The sequence below is a fragment of the Scyliorhinus torazame genome, chromosome 12, assembly GCF_047496885.1.
Source record: "Scyliorhinus torazame isolate Kashiwa2021f chromosome 12, sScyTor2.1, whole genome shotgun sequence".
NCBI lineage: Eukaryota > Metazoa > Chordata > Chondrichthyes > Carcharhiniformes > Scyliorhinidae > Scyliorhinus > Scyliorhinus torazame.
In genome coordinates this window covers 183,618,894-183,636,709 of record NC_092718.1, presented here as the reverse complement: position 1 = coordinate 183,636,709, position 17,816 = coordinate 183,618,894, and the positions used below count along the sequence as shown (strand labels likewise).

The following is a 17,816-nucleotide window of genomic DNA, read 5'->3' as shown; positions in this document are numbered from 1 at the left end:
TACTGCAGAACATCACTGGTTTAAATATTAGAACAGGCTGCATGCTCACTCTTGTGGTCAGGTACAGTAATGATGTGTGTCACAGAAAGAATTGTGCGTGGTTGAGATAGGGAGAAGTAGAGATAGGAGGAAAAGAGCCAGAAGAAAAACAAAAATGGGGATAGAGACTCTGAATCCTGCAGCGAGTTACTCCCCTCCTGCCCCCCCCCCCCCCCCCCCCCCCCCCCAAAAGCCTGTCCACCATCTATAAGGCACAAGTCAGGAATGTGATGGAAAACTCTCCAGTTGCCTGGATGAGTGCAGCTCCAACAACACTCCAGAAGCTTAACACCATCCAGGACAAAGCAGCCCACTTGATTGGCAACCCTTCCACAAACATTGACTCCCTCCACCACTGACGCACAATCTTAATAGGGGCAGCACGGTAGCCTTGGGTGGGGTTACTGGGTTATGGGGATAGGGTGGCGGTGTTGACCTTGGGTAGGGTGCTCTTTCCAAGAGCCGGTGCAGACTCGATGGGCCGAATGGCCTCCTTCTGCACTGTAAATTCTATGATAATCTATGGTAGCACAGTGGTTAGCATCGTTGCTTCACAGCAACACTGGTTTGATTCCCGGCTTGGGTCACTGGCTGTGCGGAGTCTGCACGTTCTCCCCGTGTCTGCATGGGTTTCCTCCGGATGCTCCAGGTTTCTTCCTGCAAGTCCCGAAAGACGTACTTGTTAGGTGAATTGGACATTCTGAATTCTCCCCCGGTATACCCGAACAGACGCCGTGGTGTGGTGACTAGGGGATTTTCACAGTAACTTCATTGCAGTGTTAATATAAGCTTTGTGACACTAATAAAGATTATTATAGATTATTATTATAAATGGGCAGTGCGTATCATCTACAACATGCACTGCAAGAACTTGCCAAGGCTCCTTAGACAGCACCTGCCAAACCCATGACCACTACCATATAGAAGGATGAGAGCAGCAGACACATGGGAACACCACCACCTGCAAGTTCCCCTCCAAGCTATGCACCATCCTGACTTGGAACTTTATTGCGATTTCTTCACTGTCGCTGGGTCAAAATACACACATTCCTTCCCGAGCAGTGTTCATAGAATCATATAATTTACAGTGCAGAAGGAGGCCATTTGGCCCATAGTGTCTGCACCAGCCCTTGGAAAGAGCACCCTACCCAAGCCCACACCTCCACCCTATCCCCGTAATCCAGTAACCCCACCCAACCTTTTTTGGACACTAAGGGCAATTTAGCATGGCCAATTCACCTAACCCGCACATCTTTGGACTGTGGGAGGAAATCGGAGGACTCGGAGGAAACCCACCCAGACACGGGGAGAACGTGCAGACTCTGCACAGACAATGACCCAAGCTGGGAATCGAACGTGGGACCCTGGAGCTGTGAATCACCAGTGGTAACCACTGTGCTGCCGTGTTGTGGACGTACCTACAGCACAGGGACTGCAATGGTTCAAGAACGCAGCTCACCATCACAATTAGAGATGGGCATTAAATGCTGGCCTAGCCAGTGATGCCCACCTCCCAAGAATGAATTTTAAAGAGCCCATTGGCGGGGGTGCGTAAAATTCAGGCCATGGAGTTGAGGCCAATGAAAGAATTGGCAACACATTTCTTGGAGGCTGTTATGCTACGGAGGTGATGCTGGTTACTTGCAAATATAAACACTGCACATAATTGGCAGGGACTTGTTAAACAAATGTAAGATTCTTTTCTTTTGGATGCATGTAAAAGATTTGTAGAAGATTTAAATCCATGATTCCGGAGGGAAATATGCAGTACCTTAAATGGGTAGTGCCAGATGATGGTAGATTTGTGTCATAGATTCAGCAGCATGAGGAGTCAGCAGCATGAGGAACTATCACGTCATTTTAGTTGGGATACAAGAAAAGCATCCAGAGTTGGCTACAAACAGCGTGGTGTTAACTACGATCAAACTTTGGGCAATCCAATTGCTTCACAGCTCCAGGGTCCCAGGTTCGATTCTGGCTTGGGTCACTGTCTGTGCAGAGTCTGCACATCCTCCCCGTGTGTGTGTGGGTTTCCTCCGGGTGCTCCGGTTTCCTCCCACAGTCCAAAGATGTGTAGGTTAGGTGGATTGGCCATGATAAATTGCCCTTAGTGTCCAAAATTGCCCGTAGCATTGGGTGGGGTTATTGGGTTATGGGGATCGGGTGGAGGTGTTGACCTTGGGTAGGGTGCTCTTTCCAAGAGCCGGTGCAGACTCGATTGGCCGAATGGCCTCCTTCTGCACTGTAAATTCTCTGATCTATGTTAATCTATCGCCAACATCTTGGATGGAGGATGTTTAGTAAATTGTCTGTTGAACTACATCGCTTTTGAGGCACAGCTGGCCAATTGAAGGCGCTAAATCTGTATAATATTGGATATTTTCATTTCGGCTTTCATTTGGTGTTTTAAAAAATTAAAGGTTCGCTCCATTCCTTTTTTTAATTAAACTAATCTTGTGCATAAAATTAAAACTTGCTGAGGAGAGTATAGATGATGAAGTAATTGATTATCAACTTGATTTACTGTTTCACAGGAAATGCTTGTACACTGCGGAATCACAACAGTAGTCGATTTGGAAAATACATCCAATTACAGTTAAACAGGTATTTTAACAGATCAGCTGTGTGGGTGCATTTATTCAATCCACTCTTAAATTCTATAAAATCATTTTCAAAAGACTAGTGCTTTTCGTTACATGAAGCCATTCTTTATGAAAATAGAATCGCTACAGTGCAGAAGGAGGCCATTCAGGCCATCGAGTCTACATCTGCCCTTGGAAAGAGCAGCCTGCTTAAGCCCACGTCTCCTCCCTATCCCCTAACCCAGTAACCCCACTTAACATTTTTGGACACTTGAGGGGCAATTTAGCATGGCCAATCCACCTAACCTGCACATCTTTGGACTATGGGAGGAAACTGGAGCACCCTGTTGTTGAAAACTTACCACTATTCTTAGAAGTCCTCCTATACTAAAAAGGGCCAGCATTCTAAATGGTGAACAGGGATTCTCACTCCCTGATTCAGATGCAGGCTTCAGTGGGAGCTATTCAGGTCAAACTATGCTTTCAAGTTATCCCCCGGTATAACCCATACCTTCACCATCAATTTCATCTACTTACCACTTAGTAGCATCGATCCTGGGTCCCGCATTGCTAAGTAAGTAAAGTAGACTTTGGAAAAACCACTATTTCAGGTTAAATTAAGTTATTTTATTATATTTTTTCTTTTAAAAGCTGCAATTACTGTTGTTACAGAAAGGTAAAACGATCTTGCTTCTGGATCCTTCTGGTTGGTTGAAGGGACCTTCAGGCCCAACTTGACAATCAATCTTCTTTGAAGTCTGGTCTTCTTTAGATGTATTCGCTGATGAGCTCGGTTGCTGTGTCCTATCTTTCCCATGTACCGAGCTGTGAGAGCTGGCTCTGCTGGCTATCTCTGAGCTGATTCTGCCTACTCTTTAAATTCTAAGCTTCCTATTAGATGTATTAGCTATTTTAGCTCCGCTGCTCTGTCTTATCTTTCCCATGACCGAGCTGACTGTAATCTGACTCTGAGCTGCTTGTTCCTTCTCCGCTTCTCTTTCTCTCCCTCTGGGTTCTGGTTCTGGTAGTTCCTGCCCTGGTCTCTGGCTTTATATATTTTTCTAACAGTTATTAAGTTTTTATGACGTTATTGTAAAGTAACTCTTATTTTCTTTGATTGTAAAAAGTATCTTTGATCTAAACATTCTAATCCAACTAAGTACTCATTTTGACATGACCTCCGCTTATAGATCTGATTACATTGTTTCCTTTGTGATCTTCAAAATGCTTTGACTTCAAGAGGTGTTACTTTTAATTCCTGTCATTTCTATAGTTTTATTTTCCAATTGTGTCCTCGGCTCATAATTTTGACTTTAATTTTGGCTTTCAATTATGTTTCTCGAAAACTGATAGTCTCCAGTTTTATTTAATTTACCCGGTATTAGCAAATTTTCAAACCTAGAACCTCATCCTTTTCCAGATGCTTACTAAGTTAGTTACTTTCAATGAAGGTGTGAGCCATTGTTTTTGGCTTCATTCAAAATCTTGTTTGTCTTGTTTGCTAAGCCTGCTTGACCAAGGCTATCTGCATTTTACAATCCTGCTCTGGCAGCTGCTGTTAACCCTTTGTGGGATCTTTCCCTGTATCCTCTCATGGTTCTCTCAAACCAGATATTGCCAGATTTCCATGTTTCAAATGGCACATCTTTCCATATTTTGAATAACAACCCGGAGGAAACCCACTTGGAGAAAGTGCAAACTCCATACAGAATCTCCTGAGGCCGGAATTGAACCTGGATCCCTGGAGCTGTGAGGCAGCAGCACTAACCACTGTGCCACCGTGCCGCCCATTGGTCTTATTGCTTTGTTGCCAAGACCCCAGTGGGTAACCCTTGTTGCCCAAGAACTAATCCCTCACCTGAGGGAGCACCTTGAAGGTTCCAGGAACAGACGAGTGCGCCATGATGTATGTGTTGTGCATGCTGCCTGGGTATCGGGCGCAGATGTACATGACGTGCAGCTGATGGTCACACACCAACTGTACATTCAGGGAGTGGAAGCCCTTCTGATTAGTGAAGGACACCCCCTGATTAGCCTGTGCTCATAGGGGAACATGTGTGCCATCGATCACCCCCTGGACCTGGGGCACGCCAGTGCTAGTGGCAAATCCTGCTGCTTGGACATCCTGGTGTGCCTGATCCCGACTGAAGTTTATATAGTCTGCTGCCCAGGTGCATAGGACATCCTTCACATCGCGAATGCATCCGTGTGCAAAATTCCAGACAGGTCGCCACTCGGCCCCTGGAAAGGCCCAGAAGTGTAAATGTTCAGGACAACTGTTACCTTGACGGCCACTGGGAGTGGGTATTCTCCTCCATACCCCTGTGATGTCTGGTGCCCTCCATACCCCCACAGTGCCTGGTGTGCCACCACCTGGCACAGGTGGTGTACAGTCTCCTTGGTTAGCCAAAGTCTTTGGCGGCACAGGCGGTCGGGAGCTCCTCGAAGACCAGACGCTGACAGTATAGATGTGGTCTGATGTGGCGCCTCCTTCACATCTCCTCGGCTTGTTGGACAGCTGGCACCCAAGCCTCACCAGCTGGCACCTGCTCTTCTGGAGCAGGCTCCTCTTGTGCAGGTCCTCCCTGAGCTAGCTTTGCTCCTCCAGCCTCCGTGCGTGCAGCCAGGTAGATAACAAGCACAGCTGGTGTAATCCAAAATTTATTCTCTGCAGAAGAGAAATAGTGACCCTGAGTTGCCCTTCAGCTCCACCGTCCATGTTTTCTTCTCAACCCCCCCCCCCCAACAACCTACCCCCATCCCTCAGCCATTTCCCCCCCAATATGTTACATTCCACACTGCACCCCTGCCCCATCAGAGAGTGGCACCAAGGAGCCTCTATCCTCACCACCTATCCCTGAGAGGGATGGAGCACCGTGGAGATCCGGAGCATAGTGGGACAAACGCAGTAAATATATTTAAATACACGCAAATGTCGGTTCTGCGTGCCCTTGCCGGTGCAGGCCGCAAATCTTATTATCACCACCAGGGAGCGACTGCCACATAGCTCCTGAGTCAGCGCTGGGCACAGACCTCGATTTTGGCCGGATGCCCGATTCTCTGCCTGATCACGGTTCGCGTTTGTGGCGTAGTTGGACAGAGAACTTCGCCCAACATTTCAGATCAAAGACCATTCAGAAAACATTATTTCAGATGTTCAGGATCAATTCTTTTGGGTTTTGTTCGAGGTGCTGCCTATTTTAACACCCCTCTTGTGCAACCAGAATCATCTTGTTTATCTCCTCTTTATCCAGACAATCAGTGATGACCGATGCTTTGTTTTCCAGATCACAGCAGCTGGAGGGAGCCTCTGTTCAGACGTACCTATTGGAGAAAACACGCGTTGCTTATCAAGCTCCTTCTGAAAGAAACTTTCACATTTTCTATCAGGTGAGGCAATGATTCTGTACAAAGGTGATTTTCGCAAGTTAATGGATTATAGTACAAGTTTAAATTTATATTGAAAATGTTTATTGGCAGAGTTCATAAACCAGTACTAATCACAAACACAGTGGGAGAGTAGGATAAGAATGGCATTTCTTTATTAAATTTTTTTTCAATTTTATAAACTAAGAGTACACAATTCATTTTTCCAATTAAGGGGCAATTTAGCGTGGCTAATCCACCTACCCTGCACATCTTTGGGTTGTAGGGGCGAAACCCACGCAAACACAGGGAGAATGTGCAAACTCCACACAGACACTGACCCAGAGCCGGGATCGAACCTGGGACCTCGGCGCCGTGAGGCAACAGGGCTAACCCACTGCAGAAATGGCATTTCTTGATGTGGAGATTTACTTTAGCTTTTGAACATCAAATGATGAAGCAAAAACAAAATGTTGGAACCACCAAATAGATTGTAATCGAGCATTTGTGGACCAAACAGATCAAGTTAATTTTTCAGAACATTGACCCCACATCTGAATGGTTAACTTGTCTATTCTCTATACAAATGCTGCTGCCTGAAGAGTTTTGAGCATCTCCTGTTTTGTTTCCAATTTGTAGTTTCCATTTTTATTTTTGTTCAAATAGATGACACACTTCTGTAGTTTTTTTTTAAGCTAATAAATCCAGAACTGACATCCATGGATAATCTCGGTTAATTTTGACTATTTGCACTGGAATCTTGGAAATATACGAGTATAAGTGAGGACTTGGGTTCCAGTTTTTCTTTCATCCGAAAAGGCCTTGCTCTGTAGCTGTCATTCCTTCGGCCTGAACAATCCCATTTGCAGAGGAACATAAGAACTAGGAGTAGGCCATCTGGCCCCTTGAGCCTGCTCCGCCATTCAATGAGATCATGGTTGATCTTTTGTGGACTCAGCTCCACTTTCCGGCCCGAACACCATAACCCTTAATCCCTTTATTCCTCAAAAAACTATCTATCTTTATCTTAAAAACATTTAATGAAGGAACCTCTACTGCTTCACTGGGCAAGGAATTCCATATATTCACAACCCTTTGGGTGAAGAAGTTCCTCCTAAACTCAGTCCTAAATCTACTTCCCCTTATTGTGAGGCTATGCCCCATACTTCTGCTTTCACCCGCCATTGGAAACAACCTGCCCGCATCTATCCTATCTATTCCCTTCATAATTTTATATGTTTCTATAAGATCCCCCCTCATCCTTCTAAATTCCAACGAGTACAGTCCCAGTCTACTCAACCTCTCCTCGTAATCCAACCCCTCCAGCTCTGGGATTAACCTAGTGAATCTCCTCTGCACACCCTCCAGTGCCAGTACGTCCTTTCTCAAGTAAGGAGACTAAAACTGAACAAAATACTCCAGGTGTGGCCTCACTAACACCTTATACAATTGCAGCATAACCTCCCTAGTCTTAAACTCCATCCCTCGAGCAATGAAGGACAAAATTCCATTTGCCTTCTTAATCATCTGTTGCACCTGTAAACCAACTTTTTGCGACTCATGCACTAGCACACCCAGGTCTCTCAGCACAGCAGCATGTTTTAATATATTATCATTTAAATAATAATCCCTTTTGCTGTTATTCCTACCAAAATGGATAACCTCACATTTGTCAACATTATATTCCATCTGCCAGACCCTAGCCCATTCACTTAACCTATCCAAATCCCTCTGCAGACTTCCAGTACCATCTGCACTTTTTGCTTTACCACTCATCTTAGTGTCGTCTGCAAACTTGGACACATTGCCCTTGGTCCCCAACTCCAAATCATCTTTGTAAATTGTGAAATCATCTTTGTAAATTGTGAACAATTGTGGGCCCAACACTGATCCCTGAGGGACACCACTGGCTACTAATTGCAAACCAGAGAAACACCCATTAATCCCCATTCTTTGTTTTCTATTAATTAACCAATCCTCTATCCATGCTACTACTTTACCCTTAATGCCATGCATCTTTATCTTCTGCAGCAACCTTTTGTGTGGCACCTTGTCAAAGGCTTTCTGGAAATCCAGATATACCATATCCATTGGCTCCCCTTTATCTACCGCACTGGTAATGTCCTCAAATAATTCCACTAAATTAGTTAGGCACGACCTGCCCTTTATGAACCCATGCTGCGTCTGCCCAATGGGACAATTTCCATACAGATGCCTCGCTATTTCTTCCTTGATGATAGATTCCAGCATCTTCCCTACTACCGAAGTTAAGCTCACTGGCCTACAATTACCCGCTTTCTGCCTACCTCCTTCTTTAAACAGTGGTGTCACATTTGCTAATTTCCAATCTGCCGAGACCACCCCAGAGTCTAGTGAATTTTGGTAAATTATCACTAGTGCACTTGCAATTTCCCGAGCCATCTCTTTTAGCACTCGAGGATGCATTCCATCAGGGCCAGGAGACTTGTCTACCTTTAGCCCCATTAGCTTGCCCTACCTCTTTAGTGATAACAATCCTCTCAAGGTCCTCACCTGTCATAGCCTCATTTCTATCAGTCACTGGCATGTTATTTATGTCTTCCACTGTGAAGACCGACCCCAAAAAACCTGTTCAGTTCCTCACCATTTCCTCATCTCCCATTATTAAATCTCCCTTCTCATCCTCTAAAGGACCAATATTTGCCTTAGCCACTCTTTTTTGTTTTATATGTTTGTAGAAACTTTTACTATCTGTTTTTATATTCTGAGCAAGTTTACTCTCATAATCTATCTTACTCTTTATAGCTTTTTTAGTAGCTTTCTGTTACCCCCTAAAGATTTCCCAGTCCTCTAGTCTCCCATTAATCTTTTCCACTTTATATGCTTTTTCCTTCAATTTGATACTCCCTTATTTCCTTAGATATCCGCAGTCGATTTTCCCTCTTTCCACCGCCCTTCCTTTTTGTTGGTATAAACCTTTGCTGAGCACTGTGAAAAATTGCTTGGAAGGTTCTCCACTGTTCCTCAACTGTTTCACCATAAAGTCTTTGCTCCCGTCTACCTTCGCTAGTTCTTCTCTCATCCCATAGTAATCTTCTTTATTTAAGCACAAAACACTAGTGTTTGATTTTACCTTCTCACCCTCCCATCTGTATTTTAAATTCCACCATATTGTGATCGCTCCTTCCGAGAGGATCCCTAACTATGAGATCATGAATCAATCCTGTCTCGTTACACAGGACCAGATCTAGGACCGCTTGTTCCCTTGTAGGTTCCATTACATACTGTTCAAGGAAACTATCGCGGATACATTCTATAAACTCCTCCTCAAGGCTGCCTTGACCGACCTGGTTAAACCAATCGCCATGTAGATTAACATCCCCCATGATAACTGCTGTACCATTTCTACATGCATCCGTTATTTCTTTGTTTATTGCCTGCCCCACCATAATGGTACTATTTGGTGGCCTATAGACTACTATCGGTGACTTTTTCGCCTTACTATTCCTGATTTCCACCCAAATGGATTCAACCTTATCCTCCATAGCACCGATGTCATCTCTTACTATTGCCCAGAAGTCATCCTTAAATAACAGAGCTACATCACCTCCTTTACCATCCACTCTGTTCTTCCGAATAGTTTGATACCCTCGGATATTTAACTCTGTCGTGACCATCCTTTAACCATGTTTCAGTAATAGCCACTAAATCATAGTCATTCACGATGATTTGCGTCATCAACTCATTTACCTTATTCCGAATACTACGAACATTCAGGTAAAGTACACTTATGTTGGCTTTTTTACCTATGTTTTGAATCTTAACACCTCGATCAGTAACCTCGCCTAAGTTATATTTCCTCTTAACGTTTCTCCTAATTTTCCTTGTCTTTGAACCCATATCTTCATGTAACAACCTGCCGCGTCGCTTACCATTAATGTTTTTACTTCCCATTTTATTCCTTTTAGTATTACTGGTCCTATTCACTGAGCTCCCCTCAGTCACTGTACCTTGTACTGTCACCCTTTTTGATTTTTGACTATGGCTTCTCTGCGTTACACTTTCCCCCTGCCTGCCTTTTTGTTTCTGGCCCTGTTTTACTACCTTCCAACTTCCTGCATCGGTTCCCATCCCCCTGCCACGTTAGTTTAGGAAAATATACTGTTATTTCTAAAACACTTTCTAGGTTGACACATTTTTCTCTGTTTGAAACCAAACTAACGTAGACTATGATTGTAACTTCTGATAAGAGCGCATCGTAAAATACAAGAAGTAATGGAGAATTTGACACTTGTTTTGGAATCTGTTCTTTTGGCTTGATAGCCCACTCAAATGAATTGTCCGAATCGAAAACTGCCCCCGTACTTGCAGCTCTATTAGAAATACTGGCCAAGTTCCATTTAAGAACTCTGCAGATGTTCAATGCACTCATCGCATCCCAGTTTCTGCACCCTTATCACAAAGCTATCCAAGAAGCTGATGTGACCTTCCCTCTTCAAAGATTGCACTTGGGCATCTGAAAGAACTCTTTGGCTGCATTACTGCAGAACCGAAAACTTATTGCTAATATACTCAAGAGGTTTGTAATCAGCATTAGCATTCATGTCAAGCAGCGCAAGTACTGTTGTGCAGCAATCGGGAATATGCCGCATAGGGAACAACAGGGCATACACGCAAGCTATTTTTCCCTGAAGATGCAACCATGCGCAGCCACACGTCAATCTTAAAGGGGACCATGCAGTACAGCAAGCTTGCCGCGCACAACAAGCAGAATCCAGAGGGAACATTGGTTCTAATGAGGGGCAAACAGTAATGAAGGTATTAGGAAAATTGAAATACTTTGCTGTTGTCTTGGATAACTTCTTTGTGTTATGTTCAAGCCATTGATTCAGCAATTTTCTGAATGCTGGAGCTTACTACTATAATGTTTCCTCAGATAATGAAGGGAGCCACTGAGGAGCAGAGGTTGGAGTGGGGTCTTCCTGAAGCAGCAGAATTCTTCTGGTTACCAAATGCTGACAAAATGTTAGAAGGTTAGCAAGATTGCCAAACTCTGCCCAATGCTGCTTTTGAAAGTAGGCAATCCAAGAATACACTCATAAAGTACTATACTTGCAGTTTTAGCAACAGTAGATGACCATCTGTGGTATTTGCAGGAGGTTAGATAATGCCCTGCTTTTATCACTGTTCTACCGTATAATGCACAATGCGTTATTGAATCTGATGAGGCGGAGGTGTGTTTAAGCTATCCTGCTTTTTATGATTCCAATTCTTATGCACAAGCCTGGCCTGAGATCGATCATTTAATTTATTGGTCAGTAAATCACACATTCAAGAAAAAAGTCGCACATTTATAGAACCCATCAGATGTAAAAGAAATGTTAAATAAACCGTTTCTTATTTTCTTCACCAATTCTCTGCCTTCTCATTATTTTCTCGCCCTTGTTGGAATTCTGTGAGGGAGGATTCCTGTAGGGAGAATCCAGATATTGAGTTTCAGCAGAGTATATGGCTACGTGAGTGTTATAACTATGGCTCATCCTGCCCTCACCCAATGTATATTGAGCAGTTTTAATTGGGGTTGCTGGAGAGAGATGGAGAGGGGGGGGGGAATCCCAGAATTATTTTTTTTCTCCCTTACCTAACTCTGTGATATTGAAACTCAGTTGTAACACATGGGTTACTGACTCTGCTCAGTGCAGCTAACTCCCCACAGACCAAGGAGTTAACCTGGAACCTTGTTATTCTTTTTGCTCTCCGCTTCTATCTTAGTAAAGTACGTGAGATTGGCTGCTCTTGTGATACTTTTTTTATTTACTGTGTATTAGGCTACAGAATCCTTTCCCATGTACCTCTGAAACTGAGTTGTCATTGAGACATTGTTTGAAGGCTGACATTCTACCTTGTTTGTCTGTCTTATCATGTTGTAATTCTGCCAGATAATTCTTGAGAAAGATTTCTAAGTAACACTGTTGACCAATTTAGTGACTAAATGACCGACTAAGAAGAGGAAAAGAACTGTGAGGAGGTGAAGAAATTGGGTATAGTACGGAAGATTCATTGTTTATGCACACAGCTTGGCTATCAGTCCAATTATTTTCATCTCTCTGTATGTTGTGTAGAGGACCAATTTGAAGAAACCAAAGATGGAATGCTACATTTGGGCATTGACCGCGATACACAAGAGCAGGTGTTCAGGGTAAGTCAACCATGAACCTTTGCGATTTCTCTTTTTTTATATTAAACAGTAACTCATTAACCATTTCATTGGTTCACAAAGTGGCAAATTTATTTTCGGACGTTTAAAAAAAATACTTTTTTGTGGAATTAGGGATGGAAGCTGTCCCTTATCCAAGCTGCCCCTTCTCTCCTCGTAACGATGATTCAAATCTGTACACTGAAGGAAAATGCAAGTTGCTTATTTGAAGTATTCATTGGAATCTCGAGCTTTGAAACCGCTTATTGCTCCTCACTCCAGGGTAAATATGGCTGGATGCAAGTGGGATGGTAAAGAATTGTAATACCTGGTTGATTGGCAAAGTGGTCCAAGGTCAGAAAGTGCCACGCATGAAACAATTACAGCAGATTAAGGACTGTGGGAGGAGAGAAAACTGGATTTAAAATTAGTTAGAAAGGAGGAAGCAGATTCTAGAATTTGAGGACACTTTCAGAATGTTTGGAAATGTAGTTCTGTGGGTTTCATTTTAAAAAAATTTAGAGTACCCAATTATTTTTTTCCATTGAAGGGGCAATTTAGCGTGGCCAATCCACTTAAGCTGCACATCTTTGGATTGTGCGGGTGAAACCCACGCAGACTCTGGGAGAATGTGCAAACTCCACACAGACAGTGACCTGGAGCTGGGATCGAACCCAGGTCCTCAGCACCGTAGGCAGCAGTGCTAGTCACCGTGCCGCCCAGTTCTGTGGGTTTCATCCCTGCTCACAAAATCAAAAGGCGTCATGGTCGGGGACAGCAGATAAGGAAAACCGGGGTTGGGGGAACTGAGGATTTAGTGATCTAGTTGCTGAGCTGGCTTTTGTGGATTGGAGGGGGATGGTAGCTTAAGAACATTTAAGGTAAATGAAGACCTTAAGCAAGGTATTGAACAATATAAAAGTGAATTGACAGAGTTTAATTCTGTTGTTCCCTATGGGGTGATGTTTTTTCTGTTAATTTTGTCAAACATTTTAAACAAATATATTTTGCGCGAAGATGGTAAAAGTGTCGGTGCAATTCTTACTATTTTTCTATTTATTTTGTGCTTTACCTTTTTCTGTTAGATTTTAGCTGGTCTCCTACAGCTTGGTAATGTGCGATTTAGTGTGGCTACAGATGAATCTCACCCTTGTGATCTCAAAGAAAAAGCTACGTGTAAGATAAGCCAAATTGATTATTATTTTCAAGAAAAATGTTTCCATTAATTCTGAGGAAGTTGTGCTTTGGGAAATTTCCTGGAGTTATGAAAATAAATCCGACTGTCCCTTGTACTGACATACGTTTTCCTCCTGGATCACTTCCGGTTGCGGCTATGCGGAGCTAAGTCGCACATACGGTAGCTCCCGCAAAAAACGGACTTTAAGGCTCTTTTCAGGGCCTCCAACGGCATTTTTTCGACGTTTCCCGCTGTGGGAAGGAGAGTACAATAGTTCCCCAACAGTATGTGGCTTTTACCAGGAGTGGGGCGACTAAAAAGAGTGGTGGTGGACCCTAAGAAGGTGTGAGGGAAGAAGAACAAAATGGCGGCGGGCGGGGACCAGGCAGCGTGGATGCAGTGGGCGCAGGAGCAACAGGAGGTTATCCAGCGCTGCTTCAGGGAGATTAAAGTGGACCTGCTTGAGCCGATGAAGGCTTCTATCGATAAGCTGCTGGAGACGGCCCAGGGGGTGGCGATCCGCGAGGCCCGACAAAGGATCTCCGACAACGAGGACGAGATCTTAGGCCTGGCGGTAAAGGTGGAGGCGCACAAGGCGCTCCACAAGAAATGGCAGGAGCGGTTCGAGGAGATGGAGAATCGGTTGAGGCGGAAGAACTTGCGGATTCTGGGCCTCCTGGAGGGGCCGGACGTGGGGGCCTATGTGGTCACCATGTTGAACTCGCTGATGGGAGCGGGGTCCTTCCAGGGGCCCTGGGGCTGGAAGGGGCCCATAGAGTGCTGGTGAGGAGGCCCAAGGCTAACGAGCCTCCGCGGGCGGTGCTGCTGCGGTTTCATCGGTTCGCTGATCGGGAGTGCGTGCTCAGGTGGGCCAAGAAAGAGAGGAGCAGCAGATGGGAGAACGCGGAGGTTCGAATAGGCCAGGACTGGAGTGCGGAGGTGGCGAAGAGGAGGGCTGGGTACAATCGAGCGAAGGCGGTGCTGCACAGGAAGGGGGTGAAATTTGGCATGTTGCAGCTGGCGCGACTGTGGGTCACCTACAAGCACCATTATTTTGAGTCTCCGGAGGAGGCGTGGGCCTTTGTTCAGGCCGAGGAGTTGGACACACATTGAGGGTCGGGATGGACGTTTGGGGATTGCGGTTGATAGGTTACATTTTGAGGGGGGGTCCTTTGCTCTTGTTTTTTTCCTCCTGGTTCGGGGAGGGTGGTTAGGGCGGGCTGGGCACTGTTTTGGTTGGGTTGGTCGGGGGGTCTCTTGGAGGGGAGTAAGCAAATGGAACAGGGATGGACGGCAGTGCAATGGGGCCCCGCGGGGGAGGGGGAGGCCCGAGTCGGGGGTGAGGGGCCTAGGCCTGTAAAAGGAGCTGCGTCAGAGATGGCGGGGCCGGGTAGGTGGAAAGCGCGGGCTTTTTCCCGCGCTGAAGACTGGAGGGGCCAGGGCGGGGAAGCGAGGGTTGTTCCTGCACTTGGGATGGAAGGGGGAGGTGGCGAGCCTGCGGATGGGGAATGGAAGAGGAGGGTGTGTCACACAATGGGAGGAGTTGAAGGAGAGGCGGGAGTGGCCCGGGTCAGCAGGAGTAAGCTGACTTGCAGAAGTGCAATGGGGGGAGTAAAGCAGCTAGGAGGGGTCCTTGGGGTGGGTGGTGGGGGGGTGGTGGGTAGCAGGTAGGGGGGAATCGAGTTGCTGCTTCTATGGTCAAGGGGGAGCTGGAGCGAATAGGGGGGTCGAGACGGGGGTCTGCCGCCGTGGGGAACCGGCCGGGCATGGGGTGCGGGCGCGTGGCTGGCCGAGGAGGTGTTATAGCTAGTCGGCGTAGGAGGGGGGTGGGTAGCACCCTGATCCGGCTGATAACCTGGAATGTGAGGGGACTGAACGGGCCGGTCAAGCGGGTTTGCGCACCTGAAGGGGCTGAAGACGATTGTGGTCATCCTCCAGGAGATGCACCTGAAGGTGGCAGACCAGGTAAGATTGAGGAATGGGTGGGTAGGTCAGGTGTTTCATTCGGGACTGGATGCCAAAAATCGAGGGGTGGCGATCTTGGTGGGAAAGAAGGTGACATTCGAGGCGTCGAGCATTATGGCAGACAATGGCGGTAGGTACGTAATGGTAAGTGGTAAGCTGCAGGGAGAGGGTGTGGTACTGGTCAATGTGTATGCCCCGAATTGGGACGATGCGGGTTTTATGCGGCGCATGTTGGGTCGGATCCCAGATTTGGAAGTGGGGGGCCTGATAATGGGGGGAGACTTTAACACGGTGTTGGATCCGGCACTGGATCGCTCCAGGTCCAGGACGAGTAGGAAGTCGTCGGCGGCTAAGGTGTTGAGGGGGTTTATGGACCAGATTGGAGGGGTGGACCCTTGGAGATTTGCAAGGCCTGAGGCTAGGGAATTTTCATTCTTCTCACATGTCCATAAGGCTTATTCCCGGATCGACTTTTTAATTTTGTGCAGGGTGCTGAGAGCGAGAGTCGAGGATACCGAGTACTCGGCGATAGCCATTTCGGATCACCACCCGCATTGGGTGGACTTGGAGATGGGGGAGGAGAGGGACCAGCGCCCGTTGTGGCGCTTGGAGGTGGGGCTGTTGATGGACGAGGTGGTGAGTGAGTGGGTCCGAGGAAGCATAGAGAGGTGCCTGGAGGCCAACGATACCGGGGAGGTCCGAGTGGGGATGGTATGGGAGGCGCTGAAGGCAGTGGTTAGGGGAGAGCTGATCTCCATTAGGGCCCACAAGGAGGGAGGAGAGGGAGAGGCTGGTGGGGGAGATGGTGAGGGGAGACAGGAGGTATGCGGAGGTGCCTGAGGAAGGATTGCTGAGGAAGAGGCGCAGCCTCCAGGCCGAATTCGACCTGGTGACCACCAGGAAGGCGGAGGTGCAGTGGAGGAAGGCCCAGGGGGCGGTTTACGAGTATGGGGAAAAGGCAAACCGGATGCTGGCGCATCAGCTGCGGAAACGGGACGCAGCTAGGGAGATCAGGGGAGTTAAGGACAGGGGAGGGAGTGTGGTGCGGAGTGGGGTTGGCATCAATGGGGTCTTCAGGGACTTTTCTGAGGAATTGTATCGGTCCGAGCCCCCACTGGAGGACGGAGGGATGGGCAGCTTTCTGGACCAATTGAGGTTTCCGAAGGTGGAGGAGGGACTGGTGGCGGGATTGGTTGCCCTGATTGGGCTGGAGGAGCTGACCAAAGGGATAGGGAGCATGCAGGCGGGGAAGGCACCGGGGCCGGATGGTTTCCTGGTCGAATTCTATTAAAAATATATAGACATGTTGGGCCCACTGTTAGTTAGGACCTTCGATGAGGCAAGGGAGGGGGGGGCTTTGCCACCGACGATGTCCCGGGCACTGATCTCTTTGATCCTGAAGCGAGACAAGGATCCCCTGCAGTGTGGGTCTTACAGGCCGATTTCGTTGCTAAACGTAGATGCCAAGGTGCTGGTGAAGGTCTTAGCCACGAGAATTGAGGATTGTGTGCTGCAGGTCATCCACGAAGACCAGACGGGGCTCGTGAAGGGGAGGCAGTTGAACGCGAATGTGCGGAGGCTTCTGAACGTTATCATGCTGCCGGCGAGGGAGGGGCAGGCGGAGATAGTGGTGGCGATGGACGCTGAGAAAGCCTTCGATAGGGTAGAGTGGGGATACCTGTGGGAGGTGCTGAAGAGGTTTGGGTTTGGGGAGGGGTTTGTCAGGTGGGTTAAGCTGTTGTATGAGGTCCCGATGGCGAGTGTGGCCACGAACAGAAGGAGGTCTGAGTACCTTCGGTTGCACCTAGGGTTGCATCCCTGCCCCCCCTGCTCTTCGCACTGGCGACTGAACCCCTGGCTATGGCACTGAGGGAGTCGAGGAACTGGAGGCGGTTGGTGCGGGATGGAGAGGAGCATAGGGTGTCGCTCTATGCGGATGACTTGCTGCTATGTGTGGCGGACCCGGTGGGGGGAATGCCGGAGGTAATAAGGATCCTCAGGGAATTCGGGGATTTCTCGGGGTACAAGCTCAACATGGGGAAGAGCGAGCTGTTCGAGGTTCACCCAGGGGACCAGGAGAGGGGGATTGGCAAGCTCCCACTAAAAAGGGTGGAGAAGAGCTTCAGGTATTTGGGGGTCCAGGTGGCCAGGAGCTGGGGGGCCCTGCACAGGCTTAATTTCACAAGGCTGGTGGAGCAAATGGAGGAGGAGTTCAAGAGGTGGGACGCGTTGCCGCTGTCCTTGGCGGGTAGGGTGCAGTCAGTCAAAATGACGGTGCTCCCAAGGTTTTTGTTCCAGTGCCTCCCCGTGTTTATCCCGAAGGCCTTTTTTAGGCGGGTCAACAGGAGCATAATGGGGTTTGTGTGGGCGCGAGGCACTCCGAGGGTGAGAAGCCTGTTTCTGGAGCAGAGTAGAGATAGGGGGGGGCTGGCGCTGCCCAACCTCTGTGGGTACTACTGGGCCGCCAGTGCGACGATGGTGCGCAAGTGGGGGATGGAGGGGGAGGCCGCTG

The 17,816-nt window shown here is 47.3% G+C and overlaps 1 protein-coding gene across 3 annotated transcripts in view; it reads left to right on the top strand.

Moving 5' to 3' along the window:
* Window positions 1–17,816, top strand: part of myo19 (myosin XIX) — a 64,379-nt gene that overhangs the window by 17,530 nt on the left and 29,033 nt on the right. For all 3 annotated transcript variants that reach the window (XM_072469477.1, XM_072469476.1, XM_072469478.1), the window contains exons 6-10: window positions 2,574–2,643; window positions 5,909–6,011; window positions 10,903–10,999; window positions 12,089–12,165; window positions 13,248–13,338. In XM_072469477.1, the coding sequence (XP_072325578.1) occupies window positions 2,574–2,643; window positions 5,909–6,011; window positions 10,903–10,999; window positions 12,089–12,165; window positions 13,248–13,338 (438 nt within the window). The remainder of the gene's footprint in view (window positions 1–2,573; window positions 2,644–5,908; window positions 6,012–10,902; window positions 11,000–12,088; window positions 12,166–13,247; window positions 13,339–17,816) is intronic.